This window comes from Penicillium antarcticum (assembly GCF_028974205.1).
Source record: "Penicillium antarcticum strain IBT 31339 chromosome Unknown utg000009l_segment0_segment0, whole genome shotgun sequence".
Taxonomy (NCBI): domain Eukaryota; kingdom Fungi; phylum Ascomycota; class Eurotiomycetes; order Eurotiales; family Aspergillaceae; genus Penicillium; species Penicillium antarcticum.
In genome coordinates, this window is record NW_026695307.1 from 6,106,446 (window position 1) to 6,131,591 (window position 25,146).

The 25,146-nt window shown below is 50.6% G+C and overlaps 8 protein-coding genes across 8 annotated transcripts; 5 read left to right on the forward strand and 3 right to left on the reverse strand.

The window, feature by feature from the left end:
• Window positions 1-582: 582 nt before the first annotated feature.
• Window positions 583-8,196, forward strand: N7508_010659 (putative cell morphogenesis protein (PAG1); the record flags this gene model as incomplete). Its single annotated transcript, XM_058468719.1, has 1 exon — window positions 583-8,196. One exon carries the CDS (start codon window positions 583-585, stop codon window positions 8,194-8,196), a length of 7,614 nt encoding a protein of 2,537 aa, XP_058316565.1.
• A 779-nt stretch (window positions 8,197-8,975) lies between these two features.
• Window positions 8,976-10,243, forward strand: N7508_010660 (uncharacterized protein; the record flags this gene model as incomplete). Its single annotated transcript, XM_058468720.1, has 3 exons — window positions 8,976-9,129; window positions 9,213-9,403; window positions 9,509-10,243. The coding sequence occupies 3 exons, from the start codon at window positions 8,976-8,978 to the stop codon at window positions 10,241-10,243; spliced, it is 1,080 nt and encodes a 359-aa protein (XP_058316566.1).
• A 949-nt stretch (window positions 10,244-11,192) lies between these two features.
• Window positions 11,193-13,184, forward strand: N7508_010661 (uncharacterized protein; the record flags this gene model as incomplete). Its single annotated transcript, XM_058468721.1, has 5 exons — window positions 11,193-12,106; window positions 12,156-12,336; window positions 12,390-12,484; window positions 12,541-12,846; window positions 12,905-13,184. 5 exons carry the CDS (start codon window positions 11,193-11,195, stop codon window positions 13,182-13,184), a joined length of 1,776 nt encoding a protein of 591 aa, XP_058316567.1.
• A 581-nt stretch (window positions 13,185-13,765) lies between these two features.
• N7508_010662 (FAD synthase) lies at window positions 13,766-14,797 on the reverse strand (the record flags this gene model as incomplete). Its single annotated transcript, XM_058468722.1, has 1 exon — window positions 13,766-14,797. The coding sequence occupies one exon, from the start codon at window positions 14,795-14,797 to the stop codon at window positions 13,766-13,768; it is 1,032 nt and encodes a 343-aa protein (XP_058316568.1).
• Window positions 14,798-15,169: 372 nt separating this feature from the next.
• On the reverse strand, window positions 15,170-15,921 carry N7508_010663 (uncharacterized protein; the record flags this gene model as incomplete). The annotated part of the gene is made up of 2 exons (XM_058468723.1): window positions 15,170-15,701; window positions 15,770-15,921. The coding sequence occupies 2 exons, from the start codon at window positions 15,919-15,921 to the stop codon at window positions 15,170-15,172; spliced, it is 684 nt and encodes a 227-aa protein (XP_058316569.1).
• A 972-nt stretch (window positions 15,922-16,893) lies between these two features.
• Window positions 16,894-19,326, forward strand: dbp4 (RNA-dependent ATPase HCA4; the record flags this gene model as incomplete). Its single annotated transcript, XM_058468724.1, has 1 exon — window positions 16,894-19,326. One exon carries the CDS (start codon window positions 16,894-16,896, stop codon window positions 19,324-19,326), a length of 2,433 nt encoding a protein of 810 aa, XP_058316570.1.
• Window positions 19,327-19,909: 583 nt separating this feature from the next.
• On the forward strand, window positions 19,910-21,656 carry N7508_010665 (amino acid permease; the record flags this gene model as incomplete). Its single annotated transcript, XM_058468725.1, has 3 exons — window positions 19,910-20,244; window positions 20,308-20,509; window positions 20,562-21,656. 3 exons carry the CDS (start codon window positions 19,910-19,912, stop codon window positions 21,654-21,656), a joined length of 1,632 nt encoding a protein of 543 aa, XP_058316571.1.
• A 1,492-nt stretch (window positions 21,657-23,148) lies between these two features.
• Window positions 23,149-24,574, reverse strand: sclB (uncharacterized protein; the record flags this gene model as incomplete). The annotated part of the gene is made up of 2 exons (XM_058468726.1): window positions 23,149-24,189; window positions 24,236-24,574. The coding sequence occupies 2 exons, from the start codon at window positions 24,572-24,574 to the stop codon at window positions 23,149-23,151; spliced, it is 1,380 nt and encodes a 459-aa protein (XP_058316572.1).
• Window positions 24,575-25,146: the final 572 nt, after the last annotated feature.

The following is a 25,146-nucleotide window of genomic DNA, read 5'->3' on the forward strand; positions in this document are numbered from 1 at the left end:
TATACCTTTTAACATAGAGACATTCTCTTCCTCCACTAGTCCTCTGTGTGGGGAGAATCATGGCCAGATCTGTTTCAGAAGCAAGGTCTTAGACCCCGCTCGGCATCCGAAACAGATCTTTGCCTGTTCCTGTACGTCAGTACTCTCGGTGAGGGCATTCCCTCCGAGCTACTGCTTCATAGTGTTTTCATTTGGGAGACTTTAAGACATATATAATTTGAAGACTAGTATATTGCAAACAAATCAAATAAAAGTATACAACACAAAAGAAGAAAGAAAAGATGTAGTAACTTACTGCAAAGGAGGCTTAATAATATCCCTTTACTCCAACACCCGTGCACCCGATAAAAACATCACCTCAAAAAGTATACAAAGCATCGGCTATCTGCAGGAATGTGGTTCCTTTGATACACAGTAAGTCACTTACTGCATCTCGCAAACGATCTGACCAAAATAGTGGCTTCCCACAAAGCTGGCCCCGGCCAGCAAACACCCCTCATCCCTGACGACTTAAAATCCGCGTCACACCATAACTTAGCTTCTCCAGCGGATCGCCGAACCAGGACTGCCCAGTCGACCCCTATGCACAGTCGCGAGTCCTCCGCCGTCAGAGGAAGAGCCGCTGACCCCTCCACCCTTGCCCCTACTCTCACGCGGCGCGGCCACTCCGGTTCAAAGAGCCCCGACGTTTCGGCCGGTCGGCCCCCAGGATATGAAGGATTAGAACGAATACCCTCGAACTCGTACGGTCATCACCGCCAGACTTCGATCGTACACGGCGTGCAGCACTCGCGGAACCCGAGTATGGCCGGTTCAACCGCCTCCACCAGCCCGCTCAGCCCGGAACTTATCGCATCTTTGGGTCGCGGTGCTTTCGACGAGGCTACTCTCCCTGCGAAATTCGATCCCCTCGATTCTCATTCGGGCTATTCCTCCCCATCCGCGATGGCCGCTGGCCATGGCTTACCTCCGACGTTAAGCACCATACAAGACAACGACATCGAAGTGATGGATCCGAGTCCTGCGAATGTGCTCCACAAACGCATGAATTCAGGGGGCAAGTCTAGACGGGAGAGATCACATAGTCGGTCACACTCGAAGCATCACTCGGACTCGAAGACGGTGGGAGAATATGCGTTACATCATCTGTTCAACTCGTTTGTTGGGCAAGCGGATAGCAAGATCAATCAGGCTATCATGAAATTGGGAGAATCCGACGCACCTGTGGAGGAAGTATGTGGCCCTGGAGCGGACCCGACTTTTGATCAATTGATCTCGGCATTGGGTCACATTGCCCGATTGAAGCCGAAACCGTTGATCGATACGATCATGTTCTGGCGTAAGGCCAAGGGGGATGCCGCCATCACAGCACGACAGATGGGAAATGAACAGAAGCCATCACCCGCATCCGAGAATGGTCCTCTTCTTCGTCGTAACACCGAGCCGACACAACCTGGTGATCAGTTTGCTCCTGCAGAGCGGCCGCAGCAACCGACGCCTTTTGTTGCTCGTCATGATGATATTGCTTTGGTGGAGCGACGTGCCACGGTTTCGGTTTATCTAGTCTGCAGAGTGTTGATTGAGATCTTCAACCAGAGTAGCCTTGCGTCAATCACACTCGACATGGCAGATCGTCTCGAGGACATCGTATTTGGCCAGGTGAAGACCTCCGACCCCGATCAAATCTCCGCATCACCACTGCGGATGGCCAACTGGAGAATATACGGTCAATTGCTGGGCATTATGAGCGAATCGAACTTCTCTAGCGTCGCCAACCGGTTCTTGGGCGAACTCGATCGCTATCAGAAGGAGGAGGCTGCCAAGGGTCCATCTCGGGATGGTGATTCAAAGGCAGAATTGTTGATTCTTTGCATGAGATATCTCCGTCTTCCCACGAACCCTGAAGGATGGCCAAAGTCTTGCGACTTTATGCGATCTCTAGCACGATTGTTTGTCAATGCTCACGGGCAGCGCATCAAACAGGCCTACTGCTATGTGATCGAAAAGCTTCTTCTCCCCGTCGCTGCAAACCCCAGTTGCGATCTTTCCCTGCCTCGGTGGAAGGAATTCTTAGATCTAGTCCAGCCGCGTCTGATGCAGCTTCTCGCCAAGCCTCGCCATTGGGCGGCTTCATTCTCATTAAATGTCCTATTACTCTGCATCTCCAATAAGGAGACTTTCTCCTCCCAGTGGCTTTCGATGATCTCGAGCTTGCCTGCACGACTGAAGGACCGTCCCACCCGTGCACCCGCCCTCCATGCCATTTGTCGTCTAGTCTGGACATACTTCTTCCGTTTCTCTGACTCACCTACGACAACACTTCGCAAGGTTGAAGAAGTGGCGAAAATTGCTCTTCCAACTGGACGTCGAACCTACTTAAGCGCAGAGCCGGTCTTTGCCGATCCCTTGATACAACTGATTCAAATAATTGGATTCAAGCACCCTGATGTCTGTTTCCGAAATATCATATTCCCATTGATCAACTCCGACCTCTTCTTGTCTGGCAGAGAATTGAAGATTGAACAGATGGAGCCCGAGAAAATGGTCATTGGCATCCGTGCCTTTTTGGCTACTATGTCTGATTTGGAGACAAGCGATCAACTGTGTCCTCCGATCCCTACTGGGTCGCTACCTAATCCTTTCACCGATACCTCGACTCCTATGTATTTCCACAGGCCACAACTGCTTGCGGAGCACACCGCGGCGAGTGCAACTGAAAAGCAAGATCCAAACTTATGGCAACCTGTCAACACAGCGAGACTGAGTGAAAACGTGAAGGAGTACTATTTCCGTTTCTGTGAAGTGCTGGGCAAGATCACTTTACTATGTGACAATACATTCGGTGGGCAGGCAGTTCTAGACGAAAAATTCGGTGGGGCTACCCCGAAGACACCGATTTCGGAAGCTTTCAGTTTCGGACGACGTGATGATCATCTCACTACGCTGGATCAGAAGCAGGGCTTCTACGACTTACTCCATGTGGCGGTTCAAGCCCTTCCACGTTGTCTCTCTGACCACATTCCATTCAATTCTCTCATCAACCTGCTTTGCACGGGAACTGCTCACGTGCAGTCCAATATTGCGACTTCATCGGCAGAGTCTTTGAAGGCTATTGCGAGGCAATTACATGCACAGCAGGTCACCATTGGATTTGCTAGGTTCATCTTCAACTTTGATGAGCGTTATTCCACCATGTCAGATGAGGGAATGCTTGGACCAGGCCATATTGAGTCGACTCTACGGCTGTACGTTGAATTGCTGCAGATTTGGATTGATGAGATCAAGCAAAAAACAAAGGGCGCAGCTATAGACCAGCTGGAGAGATCCATCTCCGGCAGCCGAGCGCTACATCTCGATCTGTCGAGCGTCCTTGCCCACGTCGAAGAGATCGAGTCACATGGTCTGTTCTTTTTGTGCTCCCAATCAAGAAGGGTTCGCGCTTTTGCCATTACTGTTCTACGGTTGATTACCGAGTTTGACAGTGCTCTTGGCAAGGAGAACACCAGAATAATTCGCATCCTGGAGGCCGATTCTCAGCAAATTCTCGACGTCAATGATGAGCACCTTACTGTTGCAGAGCGGAGTCGTATCCAGAAAGGCAAGCGAAGAAGTGCCACACAGAACACCCTCATCGAACTTTGCAGCAGTGAAGTGTCTTACGATTCAACATTATGGGCCAAGGTGTTCCCCAATATCATCCGTGTCAGCTTTGAGACTTGTCCTTTTGCTGTAACCCTGGGCAGAGAGATTGTATGTGCTCGTCTTGTTCACATGCACAAGAGTATCACATCTCTCGCCGAGAGTACACGATTCCCTCCATTTGTCCCTGTGGATTCATATCAGATTCGCCCTCCCATTGGAAGAAACAATGTAACAGCTGAGATCCTGGTCGAGCAATGGAAGCTGTACCTGGTCATGGCCTGCACGACTGTCACCAGCGTCGGTGCCCAGTCTCAGAGTCAGCTAGCAAATGCTCAACACGCCCGCAAAGCCTCCAAGGGAGCCCAGCAGCCCCAAAACAAGATCAGTTCTGCTCGGAGTCTGTTCGCCTTTGTCATTCCCCTTCTTTCCGCTGAGCGGGATTCAATCAGGAGTGCCATCGTGGTGGCCCTGGGTGCTATTCACAAGAATCTCTATCGCACGCTTCTCGAGTCTTTGCAGTACGCTGTCACTACTTGCAACGAAGAGGCCAAGATGAGAATTGGCAATCACTACCGCAGTCCTAGCAGCCCGCGCCGGAACAGAAAGACCGATCGCCTCCGCACTGAAGTCACCAATGTCTACAAACTCACTTCTCATTTCCTTCAAGAACCCGAGGTTTACAATGACGACTGGATCGTCAACAACCTGGTTACATATGCAAAGGACATTCGAATCTTCCTCAGTGACGCCGAGGTCCAGAATGACTGGGAATTCCAGCGCTTGCGCTTCCACTTTTGTGGATTGATGGAAGAGGTATTTGAGGGAATTAATCGTGCCAAGGATCCTTCTCGCTGGATGCCCTTTGAGTCTCGAAAGTCTGCTTTCTCGCTCATGGAGGAGTGGTGCGGATACTCGCCGAACCAGTCTCAAATCTCTGAACGGGAGGAGAACATGCGGAAGTATTCACTCGCACAGCCCCATGAAGCTGGCGAAATGAGGAACACGGCTGCTGCTATGGAGATTGAAAAGAAAAGTCTTCGGGGGGCTGCCCTCAGTGCCATGGCTTCTCTTTGTGCCGGTCCCATCAGCATCGCTACTGAAAGCGGCTCCGTTCTCCAGTTCGATGTCATGCGCATGCTATCCTGGATTGAGATGATCTTCAGCACTGTCAGTGACAAGTGGCATGCCATCGGCCGTCGGGCCCTTAAGAATCTGATCATCCACAATCAGGAACATTCGTATCTGATGGAGCGATCGATTGAGATGTGCTACATCACCGAGCGACCAAAGACCATTGAGAGTTATTTCGAGGTGGTTACTGAAGTGCTCTTTGAGTACCCAGACTATCCTCTCAGATTCTGGAGAATCCTCGGTGCAGTATTGGTAACGCTGGGCAATGAGAAGCGTGAGATCCGAATGAAGTCTGCCAAGCTTCTTCGAAAGCTAGAAGAGCGCCAGCAAAAGAACTCAAGGCTTCAAGACTTTGATATCAGTATTTCCGACAAGACAACTGCCGTCTACAAGCTTGCCCAGTTCGAGATCTCCAAGCGATTGGCTAGCCAGCACTCCGATTTGGCTTTCACTATATTCTCCGAATTTTCGTTGCATTTTCGCAATCTTCGGCCGGATAGCCAACGGAACATGGTTGCTGCCATCCTGCCTTGGGTTCAAACCATGGAGCTCCAGGTTGACCCTAATGGTGGCCCTACTGCCAGGTCATACATGCTGCTTGCAAATCTCTTCGAGATTACCATTCGCTGCAGCACAATCCTGCCAAACCAAGTGCAAGCATTGTGGCAGGCTTTGGCGACTGGCCCTCACGGAGGCAATGTCCAGCTGGTGCTAGACTTCATCATCAGCATATGTCTGGAACGCAAGGAGCAAAATTTTGTCGAATATGCGAAGCAAATGGTCGTGTTCTTGTCCGGTACTCCGGCCGGATCAAAGGTCATTGAGTTCTTCCTATTGCAGGTTGTGCCAAAGAACATGGTGCAAGAGCGCAAGAACCTTACTCCACCTCCCCCAGACATCAAAAGCCTACCTTACGTTGCGGACCTTGCAGCGGTACTCCCTGTTGGCAACAAGCAAGCTGGTCTTTCCCTTGGGCAGGTCGCCCTGATCTTCCTCGTTGACCTTATGGTCGCACCGGTCACACTCGCCCTGGATGATGTCGTCAAGCTCATCCATGTTGTCCTCATTCTTTGGGACCACTATACAGTCACTGTACAGGAGCAGGCTCGAGAGATGCTGGTCCATCTCATCCATGAACTGATAGCGGCCAAGCTTGAAGATGATGCGCCGGTGGGTGCGCGACAATCCGTCGAGGACTTTGTGGAGTCTATTCGCAAGAGTGATCCCGCCGTTGTGTGGGAGTATGAAGAGAACCATGGCAAGGACGAAGAATCCGATGACCGCCGGGTGCCTGCCTCCATGGCTACTGTCACTCGCGACATTGTCACGTTCTTCAGCTTTGCTTATGAAGGCATTGGTGAATTGTGGGCTAAGGAGGCTTTGAACTGGGCTACATCTTGTCCTGTGAGGCATTTGGCGTGTCGTTCGTTCCAGATTTTCCGTTGCATTTCGACGTCTTTGGATTCGAGGATGTTGGCGGATATGCTGGCTCGGCTTTCGAATACCATTGCGGATGAGGAGACTGATTATCAGACTTTCTCAATGGAGATTCTGACCACCTTGAAGATCATTATCAGCTCGTTAAATCCGTCGGATTTGTTGAATTATCCTCAACTGTTCTGGACAACTTGTGCTTGTCTCAACACTATTCATGAAACCGAATTTATTGAGAGTATTGGCATGCTTGACAAGTTCCTTTCTCGTGTCGATCTCAGTGATCCTGCTGTCGTGGCCACGTTGATTGAAGGCCAGCCACCGAAGTGGGAGGGTGGATTCGATGGTCTTCAAGACCTTGTCTTCAAAGGAATGAAATCATCCGAGTCCTTTGATCGCACCCTTGATCTTCTGCATACTCTGAGCGGCCTGCCGAACAATGATCTCATTGGAGATGGAACTCGACAATTGTTCACTGTGCTGGCTAACCTGCCTCACTTCCTCCAATGCTTCGAGCAGGGTTTCACCGACCAGAAAGCTATCACTCGTGCCAGTCTACTTGCCCGCGTGGCTGAGAATGAGCGATGCCCTCGACTCGCAGCTTCGCTGTTCGGGTTTGCGAATCAGCAGTACAAGACCGCCGGCGTCTTCTTGGATCATATCATTACTGAGATCAAGTCGTATTACTTCCCACAGCTGGACTTCCAGTGCTTGATCTTCCTCATGGGTCTTTTGACCAACACTACTGATTGGTTCCGCCTCAAGACCATGAGGATTCTCTGTGTCTTGATCCCTGAGGTAGACATGCGCCGGACTGAAGTTACTTGTCACGGCCCGGATCTAATCTCCCCACTGCTCCGGCTTTTGCAAACCGATCTCTGTCCCCAGGCTTTGGAGGTTCTGGATCACATCATCACTGTCTCCGGCAACCCAATGGAACGTCACCATCTTCGGATGAGTATGGCGTCGGCTAGCTCTTCTCGCGCCATTCGGAAGGAGTACGAGCGGATCCAGAGTCTTTACGGTATCCCTGAACCATCAGGTTGGTCCGTCCCTATGCCTGCAACCCAGTCAAGCATGACTCGGAACAACGTCCACGCTGTCTTCTACACATGTGTCGAAGCCGATGACATGCATGCTGAAGATGTCATGACGCCTGACGTGGCATTCCATGCGGACGACTTTAGTGACTCGTTCTTCCCAATGAGAGCCGATACCATGAAGTCAATCGACACACAGACCGATGGCAACATCGGAGACATCGTGCAGAAGCTGGACAGTCTGGATGACTTCTTCGAGGAGACCGATCCAGGTACCCCTGTCATGAACCCTGTAGCTCCACCAATGCTGCGGGGATTCACCGGCAGCTACGTCGATACCAACGCACATCTTTACGACCAGCAGACCGCGCCAATTTTGCGGAAATCTCTCGCTCGGACGGGCTCAACCTCGTCCTTCCACAACGGTCTAGCCGAGTCTCGACCGCCAAACTTCCGCTTCGACGGACCCGCCGTGTATTCCCCAGCAGCAATAGCACCTCCAAACGCCGCACAGATGTTACGTCCAGTATCTCACCACACCCGCTCGGTCACCTCCCCGGCCAACAATCTCTACGTCCACACAACCAATGCACCAAACTCAACACCAAACGTGGGCCTAACAGACTCGGCTTTCATGTCCGATGATGAGCCCGACGAGGTACATTCTGATCTAGACGAACGCCCCGTAACCACAACCACCAAACTAGCCCCACCTCCACCAATGGTCCGCAGCGCAACAGACGGTCCCCACTCCCTCGAATCAATGATTCGCAGCGGCATGCGGCGCCTAACAGGCGGCGCGGCGGCAAACAGAGAAAAAGAGCGCCAGCGCGACCTCCTACGCGCTCAGCACCGTGCTATTGTACAGACGGCTAATTCTCCTCGTGTCCCCAAGGTTCCGGAGGAGTATCTCTCGGCTCCGACTAGTCACCCGGCTTCGCCGAGGTAAATACACTGAAAAGTGAACAGTAGTCTTGAGATTCTTGTTCAGAGTTGTTCAGAGTCATTTGTTCTTTTTTTTTTTTTTTCTTCTTCATTTCGGCTTTCGGTTCTCCTGGATGGCTGGGCATTTCTCGGGAGTTTGTTTTTTTTTTCTGTCTTTTTTTTAAGGTACCATACCCTTTGCCTGTCCCATCTACTTTGCAATCGGTCCTGCCTTGTCTAGCGTTGATCTTTGCACATCCGCATTCTTGTATAGTATCATATCCTGGAAATCTTTCCATTGGGGGTGTTAGTTTTTCGAATTCAATTGATCTTCGAGATATATACCTGTTCTATCACTAAGTGCGGTATTAGGATGTGCTGTGTGTCTTTAAGTCCAGACTTCCATATGAAACTACCTTTTACTACGAGAATGAGAGACTACTGTAGTCCTTTGAAAAGTCCAGCATCTATCCATTGAAGAGTATACCCCACACGTGACCCGCTTCCCCACGGCTGTCCGAGCTTCCCCGCATTTTGACCTGTAATGATGTCGACTCACTGCAACCCCCCTGGCGTCTCGGAAAGCCACGGCGTAAACCTGAGTGGCATGGTATATCCTGAGACTTTTAAAACCCCCTCCGCCCCCGGTCAACCCTTCCGAAGCTAATATTCCACGCATGCTTGTTCCTCGGACTCGGCATTGTTAACGCGAACATCATTTCCCACGCCTATTAACAAGTCGCCACTTACATATCTTCGTCCATTTCAGAGACGACATACACATCACCAAATAAACCCCAAATAATGAGTCTCCGAGCAGCTCTCTCCTTCCCACGGAGGGCAACTCTCTCCCATGCATGCGCAGTGGATCGCCGACGCTGGCCGTCCTCGGCCCGAGCTTTCTCAACGACGGTCCACCGTGACGCAACGTGGGGCTTCATCGGCCTAGGTCAAATGGGTATGTTGCAAGATCTCAGGGCCAGGACCTCGGATTGCGAGCGTTTGCGTTTGCATCGGGCTTGTGCATTAACAATGCTGCAGGATACAACATGGCCAAGAACCTGCGCGCCAAGATGCCCGCTTCTGATACTCTGGTTATTCGCGATATCAATGAAGATGCCATGAAACGCTTTGTTGCAGAGGCCGAGGAGGCTGCGCGCAGTACTGGTGCTGGCGCCGGTGAGGGTCTTGTTGAGATTGCTGAGAATGCGCGTGAGGTCGCTGAGAAATCGGTACGGTTTTTCTTTCCGTACATATACTCCGGATGCTAGGAAGTGGATCTGGCCCACTTTTGTGCGTGTTTACAACTCCATTGTTAACTCTTTTTTCTGGTATAGGAAGTGATGGTTACTAGCTTGCCAGAGTCGCAGCACGTTATTGAAGTTTTCCACTCTATCCTTAAGCACGGCGAGCTTCCACCTCTCACGCAGGAGCGTTTGTTCATCGACACATCTACCATTGACCCTGTTACATCTAAGGATATCGCAAGCGCAATCCACACCACACAAGCAGGCCGTTTCGTTGACGCTCCCGTATCAGGTGGTGTTGTCGGTGCTCGCGCAGGAACACTCTCGTTCATGTTTGGTGCTTCCTCCCAAACAGGACAGCTTCTTGAACGCGTGCGCGGCGTGCTCGCATTGATGGGCAAGAAGGCTTGGCATCTTGGTGATCCTGGTGCCGGTGTTTCTGGCAAGCTTGCAAACAACTACATTCTTGCCTTGAACAATATTGCCACAGCTGAGGCTATGAACCTTGGTGTTCGGTGGGGTCTGGAACCTAAGGCTTTGGCTGAGATGATCAACTCTTCTACTGGCCGCTGCTGGCCTTCTGAAGTTAACAACCCTGTCCCTGGTGTGATTGATACGGCTCCTGCATCCCGTGGATACGAGGGTGGATTTGGGGTTAGCTTGATGCACAAGGATTTGCGGTTGGCAATCACTGCTGCGGAGGAGTCCGGGACTCCTCTTGCGTTGGGAGACAAAGCTCGTGAGGTCTATAAGGCTGTTGAGGCTGCGCACCGGGGTAAGGACTTTTCAGTTGTTTATAAGTGGCTGCAGGAGAAGTCGGAATAGGATCTTCTGCGTGTTATTACATTCATCTTACCCATTGTATGGGATTCCTATGGTCATATTGATTCCCTCACGATGTCATCTCACGCTGTCCTGTGTTCTAGATGTGACTTTGATAGAACCATTTCTTCCAATGGCAATTTTCCATGACCCTTTTGCCATGGCTTTTTCCAATGTTTTCGCTTGGTCTCACGCTTTCCTGATGTACCAGGCTCGATGTGCATTTTGTCCGACTAAATGGCGGTGATTTTGCACATCACCACATTGCCCTAATCTCCAATCGTTCCTTCTTCCTTCTTCCTCGCCTCTCCTCACCCCCATCGTTCCTGCTCCTCGCTGTTTCCTGTATATCTCGTGACTGTTATCCCCTCGCTTTATTTATTTTCTTCATCTCGTCTTTCTCTTCGTCCCCATATCCATTGCCCCACCGATTCTGCTCCAATCATCTGTTCCACCATCTGCCTAACGTTCCAGACGTTCATTGTCTTTCAACTCTTTCTATTGTTCTGGGTTATTCATCCGGAGCTCAATTTACTCAGGTCACCGCTTGTTGCCTCCAAGTCAACAAACCGGCTTGGTCCTACTGCAGGTGAGCAATACCCCATCCTGTTCACCAACCAATCTACAGTCCCATCCCCATCCCATTCGCTGTCCCATTCAGCGTCGCTCCTGAGTTTCTGCTCGCCTTTGGTCTTTTTTGTTATTCTTCCTATCCTATGTTGGCTAACAATGGTGTGTCACAATTGGACAGAGCCGCTCTCCGTTTGTCAAGGCTTATATAGATTCGTGCAGGAACTCTCCAGGTGAGGTTCCTTGTCACTGATTCTACAGCCTGCAAACATTTTGATCCAATGGGGACCATCCGGATTTTCTGCGAAGCCTCTTCATGCTTCCATTCACACAATTCCTGAAGAGTCTGCTAACATGGTCAATTTCTGTAAGCACAGGCATGATGCCCTCTCAAGGCTCCCAGCACACCAACTCGACTGGCTCTGCTCAAACAGCCAGCACTCAACCGGCTTTCTACAAGAACGAGCCTCGTACGCCCTATGGTCCGAGATACCCACAGGGCAACCAGCCTTCCCGGGAGGATAGTGTCCCAGCACTTACTCACAGGTTCGGAAACATGAACCTGCAAAACAACCCTCGCTCCAAGTACGGTGGCCAACGCAGTTCTGCGCCCGTGTCAGGCAATCCAAGCATTGACTGGTCGAATGCTAGCCGTGCTTACAACAGCCCATTCATTCTTGTCCCCAATTCCAACATGTACAATGGTGCTCCAGGCTCTTTTGTTTCAAGCGGCGTCGCTGGTCAGGCAGACCAGATGGGTCAGTTCCCTTACCCTGCTGCTGGGATGTATCCAAGCATGGGTCCTGTTGTTCCTGGAGGGTATTCGTGGCCATACGTGTTCAACTATGACATACAAGATGTCAACAAACAAGCTACATGGAACGAGGCTCAGAAGGGCGCCCAGACGGAGAACACCGGTCAGGTCCAGTACTACCCTTCAAGCTACGTTCACAACATGGACCCTGCCATGTCTGGGTATTCCTATGGAAACATGATGCCACAGATGGCGCTTCCTCTTCAGATGATGAAGACCTCCAACGGATATGTTGTTCAAGACCTGGAGGTCCTGACCCAGCAAGATCCCTCCATTCCTCGTGCTGTGCCTGCTATGTGGACCAACCCAACTGAGTTGACACTTGCTAAATGCCTGGAAAACCGTGAGGGAATCACCAACGTTTACATTCGCGGGTTCCTGCCTGAGACTTCGGATGAGATGCTGCATGCATATGCCGCTCGGTTCGGAAAGATTGAACGTTGCAAGGCCATCGTTGATCTGGACACCAGTTACTGCAAAGGGTATGACACCGAGAAAGTCTCCGTTGTGACTCATGCTGACACCATCTAGATTTGGTTTTGTCCAGTACTACAGTTTCGAGTCCTGTGAGAACTGTATTCGTGGTTTCTTCTATCTTGGCTACCAAGCTAGCTTTGCCCAGAAGTCTCGCAACTCTCGCCTCAAGGACCTGGAAGATCGTTCTTCTACCAACATCTACTGCACCAATATCCCCATTGACTGGACTGAAGCTGTAAGTCATGGGATCATCATGCCCTGTTTCTCTAGATACTAACAGACTGACAGGACTTGCGTCGTCATTTCGAGCCATGGCGCGTTGTCTCCGAGAAGATCAGTCGCGATGAGAAGACTGGTGTGAGCAAGGAGGTGGGATTTGCACGGTACGGAAACAATCTCTGACTTGAATGTTTTCTTCATGCTGACTTCGTGATTCTAGCTTCGAGAACCGCGATGTCGCCGAGAAGGTGTTGATGGAATTCCACAATGTCGCCAAGGACCATGGTGTCAAGTTGCTATTACGCTTTGCCGATACCAAGGCTCAGAAGATTCTGAAGCAACAGAGCAACGAGCGTCGAGCTTATCGTGCTGGCGAGTATAATTACTCTGTCGAAGTCGTCCAAGGATCTACTCCATCCCCCTCGATGCCACACGGCCCTCTTCTTACCCCCAATTCTCAAGTGAGCTTGACTTCTCCAGCTGGCGTAGGCTCCAACTGGACACCAGCCACTTCGATTTCTCCTTGGTATGTCTCTCAATTGCCAGTATGATGTGTCACCACAACTTACTGATCACTGTTACAGCCACCCACTCATGAAAAACCCAAACAGCTCCCTGTCTTCTCGAAGCCTCAATGCCCTCGACAGCACGCCCGAGTACCGCGGCCGAGGCTTTTCCAAAGGCCGACGCTCAATTGCTGACCTCTCTGCTGGTTCCTCCAAGACTGTTATTCCTGTTTCCCCAGATATGGAGCCTCTGATCTACATGAGTCCTATCCACAAGGAGAATATCAGGGCAGAGTCCATGTCGCCCATGCCTTCTCGCATGAGGACCTCTATCTCTCCAGCTCGCTCATGCACTTAGTCGTATGCATTCATCACTCAGCCATATTCATATGCCTCGGTTGCTTCACGGAGCTTTACTACCCGGTATGGCTAGCAAAAGTTCCTCTCCAATGCTCTTCTTATTCAACATTCGTGGCATGTTTTACGATTCGCATAATGTACGATGGCGTATCTCTCGATTTGACCTTTTCTTCTCTACTCTTTTCGTCTGATCATATGGATGGGCCTCGGCTTCTAGTCTTACTTTTCACATTATTCATAGTTTTCACATTATTCTTATGGACTCGGCTGTATGATTATGGTGCTTGATGAAAGGATGGTGGGGTATTTGTTCTCTTTTTCGTGTCATTTTTCCTGTTGCAGATCTTTCTTTCTCATGTTTTCCGCAGTATGTAACACTATGCATGTTTCGAGGCGTCATTTCAATAAGTTCCGCACCCCCGGATTGCGCGGTCTAATATGGTATGATTCATGACCAAAACATCACTATCCACTAAGTTCCCAGTACGCGAGCACAACTGTAAAGTGCAATCTATAAGAGATCAAGCGGGGAATCTTCTATACACGGGACACACCAGCCCAAACTCAGCCTCATCACACTCAATTCCGACCAAGTCTCTCCTCCATATCCTCAGTAAGCTGGTAAGCAGGAAGATAATCCCTTTCCTGCCCATCAACCCCCTGCCTCAATCGCGGATTAGGATGCGTATCCGACGTCCCACCAAGACTAGTATACCCCTCATCATAAAGCGAACAATACCGCAAACCAAGATGCCGAATAAACGCCCAGATCTCCGCATAATGCCAATCAATAACAGGATGAATCCGTACAAAATCAGGCCATCCCCCATCTGTCCGATCGAAATGCGTCAGTTGCGCCCCGTGCGGATCCGTCCGTCTCGTCCCCACAAATATAGCCTTGATATTCGGGTTTCGGGATAGGTAATCCTCAAAACTGGAGCGCAGGGTCGTGGCGGGTGGCGCAGTCGTATATTTCATTATGGAGAGATGGTATGCTTCCGCAGAGGTGACGACGAAATCCTCCACTGCGTCGAATGGGTCTGGGGGGAGTGCGTAGATGCATGGGATGGAAGTTGCCGCAGCGATTTGGGCCTCGGCTTCTGCGAGGGCCTGTGCTGAGAGGTGTGATTGTTCGGTTTCGCCTTCGGAGGAAAAAGTACCGTTGGATGTGTTGGTGGTGGTGGTGGTGTTGACGGATGGGTGCAGACCCGCCAGGAAGATGATTAAGAGGACTAGACAGTCCTTGCCGCCGTTGTAGGAGACCGACAGTTCCGAGAGCTTGTACCGCTTCAGGGCTGTGGCGACCACGTCTAGGGCGATGCGGGTTTGGCGCTGGACTGAGGCTAGGAGGGAGTCTGGGGGGTGGGATTCGGCTAGGAAGGCTTGTACGCGAGCGTGGATGCGGGCGACGACTGTTGGGAGGGGCGGGATGTTGTGGGAGGCGCCGCAATGTGCCGTTCCTTTATTAGTTTGTGTCGGTTCTTTGCTGGACGCGTTCAATTGCTCCGTTGCCGGTGTGCTTGTGCTTTGGACTGGTGGGAATGGCGCGAGATGGTCTTCTGGCCGTTGTGGCCGTGTCGTTCCGGCTCGAACTGGAACGGGCTCGGCCATGGTCAGAGGTGGATGGGTGCGAGTAGAGAGCCGAGGATGGGATTTTCGACAATGGCTTAGTTATGGAGATGCCTCATCTGCTTGTAGTGTTCGCAGAGGCAGGGTTTGAATATATACAAGAAGTATGAAAGAGTGAGGTTCGGGACCCCGCGTCCCCGCAGCTTATCTGTGGAACTCGGTAGATTCTCGTGGACTGTCTCGGCTACTTATACACATGGGCTACATTCGGAGATTCTGATAGAATGCTTGAATTGCTTAAGATGTTTAAATTGCAATTGCCGTGTCACTCGTGTGGTGTACATCCAGAAACGCCAGTATCGCTCTGCGAAAAAAAAAAAGAGGAAGAAGACAGAGAACAACATAGAAAAACAATCATCCTAGCACCTTCATCTTCTTCTTTTTCTTCTTCTCATCGCCGCCCTTGCGGCCCTTCTGCCAGTCGCGCCAGCTCCCAATGCGCTCGTCCCGGGTATCCTCCCACTTCTTGTCGTGATCGCGCTTCCGCTTCCGCGCCTCGATTTCCTCTTCCTCCTTGCGCTGCTCGCGACCTTCCTCTTGCATTTGCGCCTTGATCTGTCGTCTGCGTCGCGCTTCTTCCTCCAGTAGAACATGGACAGTCTTCTGCCGCCATTCCTTCTTGAACTCGTCCGTCTGGAGCTCCGGCGAATCGACTGTCCACTTGTGTTCGCGGATTAGGAGTCGTCGCGCGTCGGCAATGCATTCGTCTAGGTAAGTGCGCTGCTTCTCATCTAGGAGGGCTGTTTGCGCTTTCTTGAGCTTGTCGAAGGCATCGGGCGCAGCGGGGTTCTTGGTTTTATCGGGGTGAATGAGGAGGGACTTTTTGCGGTATTGGATTTTGATGTCCTTCTCCGGTACACCGGGCTGAATGTCTAAGACGGCGTAGCTGCGGCTGTTAGCCTCGACCTTTGGTTCTAAATTGAGGGGGACTTTGGGTTTGAGGTATCTACTTACGCATCTAGAGTGAATGCTTTGCAGATGCGGTCGATCTCGGCATCCTGAGCTGTTAGTCCTGGTTCAAGCGCGTTGTCAGGGGGACCTACCTTTGCAAAGTCAGAGGCCTCGCGCTCTAGCGAGTCAAAGATATCCTGGTCCTCGTCCGCCATCGTGAATTGTGGAAGCGAATGAGTCGAGAAGCCAAGTCCAAAGTGATAACGATAGCGACATTTTGGCCGGCAGATCATCTCCGATTCACCGCCTTTAAGTATACATCTTAAACTTGGCCATTTTCTTTTGTTCCACTACTTTATTATGAACATCAGATTACTTTAGTCAGTAAGATACGTATCTCTCTATATTAGGGACCCAAAGCATATAATGGTGACTCGCAACAAAAGGTCTAGCACGGTCGTATCTGGCATGCAGACTGCTATTTGATAGCTTTTTAACATGTATTTGAGACTATAAGATGCCTAGACCAGATTCTTCTTTGAAACCTCCTTCAAGTCGATCTCTACTGCTCGAATTGAACAAGCCTCTTTCTTCTGAACTTTCGTGGTAAAATTCATCCTTCGGCTCTTGGTAGATGAATTAGCAGTCCGGTAAGTATAATGATGTATAAATATAACGAGCTAAACTACAGCTGGGAGCTGATATCTTATGGTTATAGCGACAGCAGATGCCATTATTGGACTCAACTATGAGAAGCATGGCAGAGAAAAAATGAACTGGCTGTCTTCTGGCGTCTGAAAGATCACTATATGTATGGCAATCCGAGTCACAGAAGAGCAGAGAATTTTGTCTTCTTTGTTCTTGGAAGTCTACATATCGCGTTCACTTCAGTTGGTGCATTTGAATATGCGCTGTTCTTCATGATTCATAATGTCCGAGAAACACTTGCAAGAAGTTCAGGTTTTCAGCCTGACATAGCTGTAAAGCAACCATGGTATATACTGAGACTCAACAAAGCAATTTAACGTTGCAATACCAAAACTGGGAATAAGAGAAATGCATATGAAGTCCGCGGACGTATGTATACATTTGAGGCTCCACCGAGTGGGCCTTATCAGCTGCTGAGTCAGCCCAGAAAAAAAAGCTATTGTCACCGCCCGCGACATTTTCAAGATTCATCAAACATCATGGCGCCACGGACAGCAAAAGGCAAGAAGCCACAAGACTCGGGGAGAACCCTGAAGCGCAAGCGTGGTGAAGATGAGATCTCATCCCTTGTCAAGCGAGTCGAAGAGCTCGACCTCAAAGCCTCCATCAAATCCTTCTCCGATCTTCCTCTCTCCGAACCAACAGCCGCTGGACTGTCAGCCTCTCACTTCAAGACCCTCACCGACATCCAGTCCCGTGCTATCAGCCATGCGCTCAAGGGTCGCGATATCCTCGGTGCCGCCAAGACCGGTAGCGGAAAGACCCTCGCGTTCCTCGTCCCCATCCTCGAGAACCTCTATCGCAGGCAATGGACCGAATTGGATGGCCTCGGTGCCTTGATTCTGTCGCCGACGCGCGAGTTGGCTATCCAGATTTTTGAGGTCCTCCGTAAGGTCGGCCGTAACCATGCTTTCTCAGCTGGTCTGATCATCGGTGGAAAGAGTTTGCGCGAGGAACAGGACCGATTGGGACGCATGAACATTCTGGTTTGCACGCCAGGTCGTATGCTGCAACATCTGGATCAGACTGCTATGTTCGAGACGAATAACCTGCAGATGCTGGTGCTGGACGAAGCCGATCGTATCATGGACATGGGTTTCCAGAAGACCGTGGATGCGATTATCGACCATCTCCCTACCAAGCGCCAGACTATGTTGTTCAGTGCTACACAGACCAAGAAGGTCGGTGATTTGGCTCGTCTGAGTTTGCAGGAGCCCGAGTATGTCTCGGTTCACGAATCTGCTGCTGCTGCCACCCCGTCGACTCTACAACAACACTACACCGTTACTCCCCTGCCTCAGAAACTCGATACCCTCTGGAGTTTCATTCGCAGCAATCTCAAATCCAAGACCGTGGTCTTTTTGTCTTCTGGCAAGCAAGTTCGTTATGTTTACGAGGCCTTGCGGCACCTGCAGCCTGGTATTTCTCTTATGCATTTGCACGGACGTCAGAAGCAGGGTGGTCGGTTAGATATTACTACCAAGTTCTCCCAGGCCCAGCACGCAGTCCTCTTCGCTACTGATGTTGCTGCTCGTGGTCTGGATTTCCCAGCAGTTGACTGGGTTATCCAGATGGACTGTCCCGAAGACGCTGATACCTACATTCACCGTGTCGGACGTACAGCCCGATATGAGCGTATCGGTCGTGCTGTGCTATTCCTGGATCCCAGTGAGGAGCAGGGCTTCCTCAAGCAACTTGAGCACAAGAAGGTCCCCATTGAGAAGATCAACATCAAGGCCAACAAGCAACAGAGTGTCAAGAATCAACTGCAAAACATGTGTTTCAAGGACCCAGAGCTGAAGTACCTGGGCCAAAAGGCTTTCATCTCCTACGTCAAGTCGATCTACGTTCAAAAAGACAAGGAGACCTTCAAGATCAAGGAGCTCCCCTTGGAAGAATATGCAGGCAGTTTGGGTCTTCCTGGTGCTCCCCGTATCAAGTTCATCAAGGGTGACGATGCGAAGGAGCGCAAGAACGAGTCCTGGAGAATGGCCCATATGTCCGACGACTCGGACGCCGAAGGCAAGAAGGACCAGAAAGAAGAGGTGCGCACACGTTACGACCGTATGTTCGAGCGACGAAACCAGGGTGTCCTGGCGGAACATTACTCCAAACTTATCAACGACGACGGCACCATGGTGGCCACAGGCGCGAAGGAACATGCTGCGGACGAAGATGCCGACGAGGATGCCGACTTCCTCTCCGTCAAGCGCCGCTTTGCTGCCGGCGACGAAACCCTCGGTCAAGGTGCCTCTTCCGAATCTGGCTCCGACAGGTCCGAGTCTGAATCCGAGGAGATCCCCAAGGGTGCCAAGGTGGTGCATTTGGAAGGCCAGGACCCACTTATCATCGACTCCAAGCGCCGCGAGAAACTCCTCAAATCCAAAAAGAAGATGCTCAAGTTCAAGGGCAAGGGTACGAAGCTGGTCTACGACGACGAGGGCAACGCCCACGAAGTCTACGAAATGGAAGACGAAGAACAATTCAAGGCCCGCGGCGACGCCAAGTCCCAACGCGAGAAGTTCCTTGCAGGCGAGACGGAGCGTGTCCGCGAAGCCGATATCGAGGACAAGGAGGTCATGCGCGAAAAGCGTCGCGAGAAGAAGGAGAAGCGCAAGGCCCGCGAGCGTGCCGAAGCCGAAGCCGAGGCTGCCTCAGACGACGAGGAAGGTGGTGTCAGTCTCTCGCATCTTCCTCATGTTCCTTTCGAGATTCCTGGCGACTCGGATTCTGGCTCTGCTTCCGAGGAGGAGAAGCCCCGTCCCAGCAAGAAGCAGCGTGTCTCTTTTGCCAAGTCGGACAGCGACAGCGACAGCGGCAAGCCGGCCAAGAAGAGCAAAAAGAGCCAAGAGCCCAAGTCTATCGAGACTTTGGGAGACCTCGAGGCTTTGGCCAGTGGTCTTTTGGGTTGAGTGCATTGTTTCTAGGTTTGTGGCGTATAAAAATGTGGTGTCAAAAGCATGTATGCATTAGTACATATGAATGAAGCGAGTAATTTTGTCAAGTTCAGACTAAGTAGACTCCTGTAAACATAGATTTAAGCATAATATAAGCATAAATAGTAAAAGTGAAGCCGAAGTACTTGTATACACCTGTATGTCGTGAATTGCCGACATTTGCCGGGCAGGTGGAGACCGAGTTTTCATGACACACAAGTATGCAACCACTCATCGCAGGCCTCAATCACGCCATCGAGCAGAATTCAGTCAGGAGTGCAGGATCAACATGTTCTTTCTCTCTCCATATCTCTGTTTCTCCGAGATTTCTGGGGAAACGTGGGTGTTTAGCCTTTGGACAGTTAACCCGCCAAGTTTCAAAGGGGCGCCACATGCCACGTGCCGATCACGCGAGTTAGGGCTAAGATCTATAAGTGAGTGAAATCTGATATCGACTGACTTGCTTGTCTATACGACCTCGAGTACCTGCAGGTGGATACTAACACAATGCCAGACTACCATTATATCCATACACCCATACTCACTCACCACAGTTAACATGGCCGACATCGAGAAACAGCCTTATGGAGAGCCCTCCACCTTCAAGGCTCCCGGCTCAACAGCTGAAGATGTCCCTATTCCTTCCAATCCAATGGTCAACGCCGACAAGCTGGCCCGCCGCTTGTCTGGTCGACAGGTGCAGATGATCGCCATCGGCGGGACGATCGGTACAGGTCTGTTCCTCGGAACGGGCGAGTCTCTCGCTAAGGGTGGGCCTGCGTCGATGCTTATTGCTTATGCCATCTGTGGTGGTATTGTCTTCATCACTATGCTGTGCCTGGGTGAGATGGCTGCGTTCATGCCTGTTGCTGGATCGTTCTGTACTTATGCTGGGTGAGTACCAGTGTACTTTTTGCTTTGATTGACCGAGCTCGTTGCTGACACTTTGGCTTTTAGTCGCTTTGTTGATGATGCGCTTGGTTTTGCTCTGACTTGGAATTATTGGTTTAATGATGCTGTTTCTACGGCTTCGGATATCATTGCCTTGCAGCTCTTATTGCAATATTGGACGGATAATTTCCCTGGTTGGGGAATTAGTTTGATTTTTTTAATTGTCGTCATTGCATTGAATGTCTTGTCCGTTAAGGTTTATGGTGAGGTATGTTTGCTGCTATCAACTATTTCCGCGAAATGGCCTAACCCTTCTGCAGATTGAATACTGGTTGAGTTTACTCAAAGTAATCACCATCATCATCTTCATCGTTCTCGGCATAGCCGTAAACTGCGGCGGAAACACAGACCACCAATACATCGGCGGCAAAAACTGGCATATAGGCGACGCCCCCTTCGTCGGCGGTATCGGCGGCTTCGCCTCAGTCTTCGTAACAGCCTCATTCGCCTACGGCGGCACAGAATCAATCGCCATCACAGCAGGAGAAACCAAAAGCCCCGCAAAGACCATGCCAAAAGTCGTCCGCAACGTCTTCTGGCGCATCATCCTTTTCTACCTCCTCTCAATCCTAATCGTCGGTCTAAACGTCCCCTACAACTACCCCGGCCTCTCAGAAGGCGACACAAAAACAAGCCCCTTCACAATCGTCTTCCAACAAGCCGGCTCAACAGTCGCAGGAAGCTTCATCAACGCTGTCATCATGACATCCGTCATCTCAGCCGCGAACCACGCCCTCTTCGCCGGCTCCCGTCTCCTCTTCACCCTTGCCGTCGACGGCTACGCGCCCCGCTTCTTCGGTCATCTCAACCGCTTCCACGTGCCCTGGGTAGCGGTCCTCGCTACATCCGTCATCAGCGGTCTCTGCTTTGGAGCTAGCTATATCGGCGCCGGCAAGCTCTGGTCCTGGCTGCAGAATATCGTCGGCGTCTCAAACCAGCTTTCGTGGATTTGTATCGGTCTTGCTTCATTGCGGTTCCGGTCAGCTGTTCGTGCGCAGGGAATTGAACATCTCCTCCCATTCAAGAACTGGACATATCCCTACGGTCCTATCTTCGCGGTTGGATTAAACATTGTTCTTGTCCTTGTTCAGGGATGGAACTGTTTCAGTCCGCATTTCGAAGATGTTGATTTCGTCTCGTATTATATCGAGATCCCTATTATGATTGTTATGTTTCTGGCTTGGAAATTGATTAAGAGGACGAAGTTTGTGAGGAGGTCGCAGATGGACCTTCTTACTGATCGGTATGATCCGACTCAAGAGGATGGATATGATGAGCACGAAGGTCAGATTACTGAGAAGCAAAGCGGTCTTTGGGCTAAGGCTCAGCGGTTCGGTCAGTGGGTGTTTTTCTAGGGGGGGTTTTTTTTTCTTTTTCTTTTTTCGCTTTATGATACCTCCACTACGGGCATACATTGGTTATCTGCACATATGATTAATTGCATGACTTATTACATGTTTATTTTTGATTCTAGGTTCACTAGTTGTATGCATTGGCATGCCGGTAAACAGACCGCTGGTTCCATACAGTACATTTATAAGAGGATAAGATAATGCAGCTTAGAATAAAGCTTCTGTGTATGTAGATTCTACTACTACTAATAGAGTATCAACGCTCTTGATCAATAGCAGGATGTTGAGTTGAAGCCGGACTTTGATCCTTGGGTCATGCACAAGTCTCAGGCATATAGTTCTCTGGTGGTTAGCACGTTTTTTAATTACGGCCAGCGAACGTTAGTTCAGCTCCTGCTGAATTCCTACGCCTCTTCGAGCGATGAATAAGCTTTGGGGGTTGTTTAAATCTTTGAGAATCCGGAGCTGCATTCTGATCCCTGGGTTCTGGTTGGGCTTAGCCTCTTGAGGGAAAAGTTACCCTAGTCATAAATGAGACTGGAAATTTTGCGCTAGGTCCTTTCTAGTAAATGGTCACCTATATTTGTGGAACGATTCTATAAACTATTATACTGTATCTGATGTGTTCCCAGACACCTGTGGCCTCGATCTTACTCTCCATAGAGTTCTATACTCTATTGCCTATTCCATTGCCATAGCACCGCCAATCAGATCTCATGAATAACACTAAGATGAGCTGGAATAACTCAAGTATAGAGATAAGTTATACAGTTGTTACCACCAAATGGCGGAGGCAGGCCTAGAATATAAATTTACATCCTATACCACTCCAACCAAATGTCCCGCTTTCAGAGCCCCGGTGCAAATAAATAGAAAAGTAAAATCAATTCACGCTCTGCATATACTTAAAGGGAAAAAAAAGCAAAAACAAAGGGAATCATGACAAAGGGGAATCATCGAGATCAGCTAACCTCCTGCTCCGCTCCAACTTTTTGAGACAGACAGAAAGATAGGTATAGCAAGACAACCAAACCAAACCAAACCAAAACGGACAATTCGCCAATTTTGAGAAAAGCGAGAATGCACGCCATAAACATAACAATGCGGATGGGATATTCAGCTGCAAACCAACACCAAAAGAAACAAAAACAAAGCCCCGGGAATGAGAGAGACTTTTCAAGTCCATGTCCTGCACCTTGAAAACGAAAACGAAACTAGAACAACCGAACCAAGGAAACGAGAAACGAGATAATTCAGAAATCCAAAACCACTGTCGATCGATCAAATCGATGTCTCGCATCGATAGCATAGCATGATTAGTCCCCTGTAGACCCTGCTACAGGGCATGAAGAGTCAGGATAGGAATTATACAATACAAGAAGGACACCGGCCTCCATTTGGTATCAGTGATCAAGTTGCAAAAGCCAAAAAAAAAAAAAAAAAACAAAGAAAAATGGAAAGAAAACAAGCCAATACTGGGACACACGGTTCCGTATCAACCATTAACCATATCATCCAGCGCCATCTTGCGCCGTTTAATAGGTCTATTCTCGCCCTCTGGATCAGAAGGTGGCGCTTCAGCCCGCGGCATTGAAGGCGACACCCCCGCTGTCATTGGGATAGGTGATGGTAGCTCCACCGGACCTAGATGTCGTGGTATGGGATCTATAGAGCCTGTAAAAGACCCTGACCGTTGGTGCAGGTGCGCGTGTGAATGTGTCTGTTGGTGTGGCAGGGAATAGTTGAATGTCGGGCCTGCAGATCTGTGGAGTGGGAGGGGCCGTGGCTCGTAGAGGCTTTCATCTCGGCCTGGGATGGCCCAGGAGGTTGGATATGGATCGCTTAATCGGTGGACGTGATGGGGCGGAGGGGGTGGTCCTGGTCCTGCTGTTGCTTGATGGATTGGGGGCAGTCGGACTGGGGATTCGATTGTGTAGGGATCTCTTGGGGAGAGTGTTTGCGGGACTTGGACTCGGGGGTCACTTATTGATGGGCGGATTGCATTGGTGCTGTTTGGGGACTCTGCGTATGGGAGAAAGCTCGTGGGCACGCCTGGGGGTTGGTATTGCGGCGGTGAAGTCGGTGGTGGTAATGCTGGGACGCCGTATGTTGGGAATCGTCGCTCCATGCCGGCCATTGTGTTTACTTTGAGGGCTGGGCTGAATCCCCCTGCCATTGAGAGGTATGCTGGTGGTGGATGGGTGGGGACTGAATGGGTTGGTCCGGATGAAGAGAATGGTCGTCGACTCACGCCTGGGATTGGATCCATAGGTCGGGTTAGAGGGAATACTGAGGCGGACCAGCGGTGTGGTGTTCGTGCTGGGCTTGCATCCAGTCCTTGGAGATCGGTCATGGGTCTTAATTCTCGTGAAGAAGTAGCCCTGTGCATGGCTGTCCGGCGAGGTTGCATGGCTGGTTGGGCCTCAGCTGGGATAGCTGGGTTCTCTAGATGCGTGGTATAAGACCGTAGGGATGAGTCCTCCGCTTTTAGTGGGGGTCGTCCTCGTTTCTTGTGGGTGACATCCACACATGTCGACTGTCGTGTGTTAGTTAGGGTTTGGTTAATCGGGGTTGAAACATACGGCTTTGCCAGCCAGCACGCATCTTCGACATGGGCGAGCCGGATCGCATCCCAAATGCTTCTTCTTGCAATTGACACAGGCCGATGCTACATGAGCTTTGGTACGCCTTGTTGATTTCTGCGCCAGTGACCGAGCTGCTGTCGGGGTAGTGTCTAGTGCCGGGAGTGGATATGGCGCCCCAGGAAGCCGGGGAGATCCCGAGTATACCGGCCCCTGTTCATACGGCAGTCGTGGCAGTGGCTCCAGGTCCTGGCCAGGGACAGGTTCGGGCCGATCTGTAGGCTGTAAAGGCTTCTCTGCGGATGGCTCCGAGGGCTCCTCTGGAGGAGAGCCAGACATAGATTGACGGGGTAGAGGAGCCCGGGGATTACAACCATTCAGAGACCAAGAACGATTCAACCGCCGCTCTGGGCCCGAGTTGAATCGGGGTCCAAACTGAGAGGTAGTGAGGCTCGGGGGGTAAAGCACGAGTGATTGCATCGGGCGTCGGGCAGGAAAAGGAATAGGCCCACGGGGCAGATGCTTCTTTTGTTTTTTTCTTTTTTTTTTTTTTTTAAATCCTTTGTGTCCCCGGATACTTCAAGGGCCTATGGGTTTCGCTTGGGGCATCATATCTGATCGGAAAGATAGGCCAGCAGCGGTGTAGGGGGAAAGGAGAAGAAGAAGAAGAAGCAGAAGAGAGAGGAGAGAAGGTCAATATGCGGTCGTCATCGAGCTTCAGAAGGCAGTCCGAGGACCACTCGAGCTTATAATCAATGGGTAAAGAGATCCGCTATTGGAGGAGTCAGAAAATAGACTGCATCGATCAGCGGGAGATTTCCAGATCATGACAGCAGGGTTACTCATAGCGCATGTCTCCCACAGGGCAAGTTATTGCATGGCGGTCGATCATCGAGCTAGGATCAAGGGAC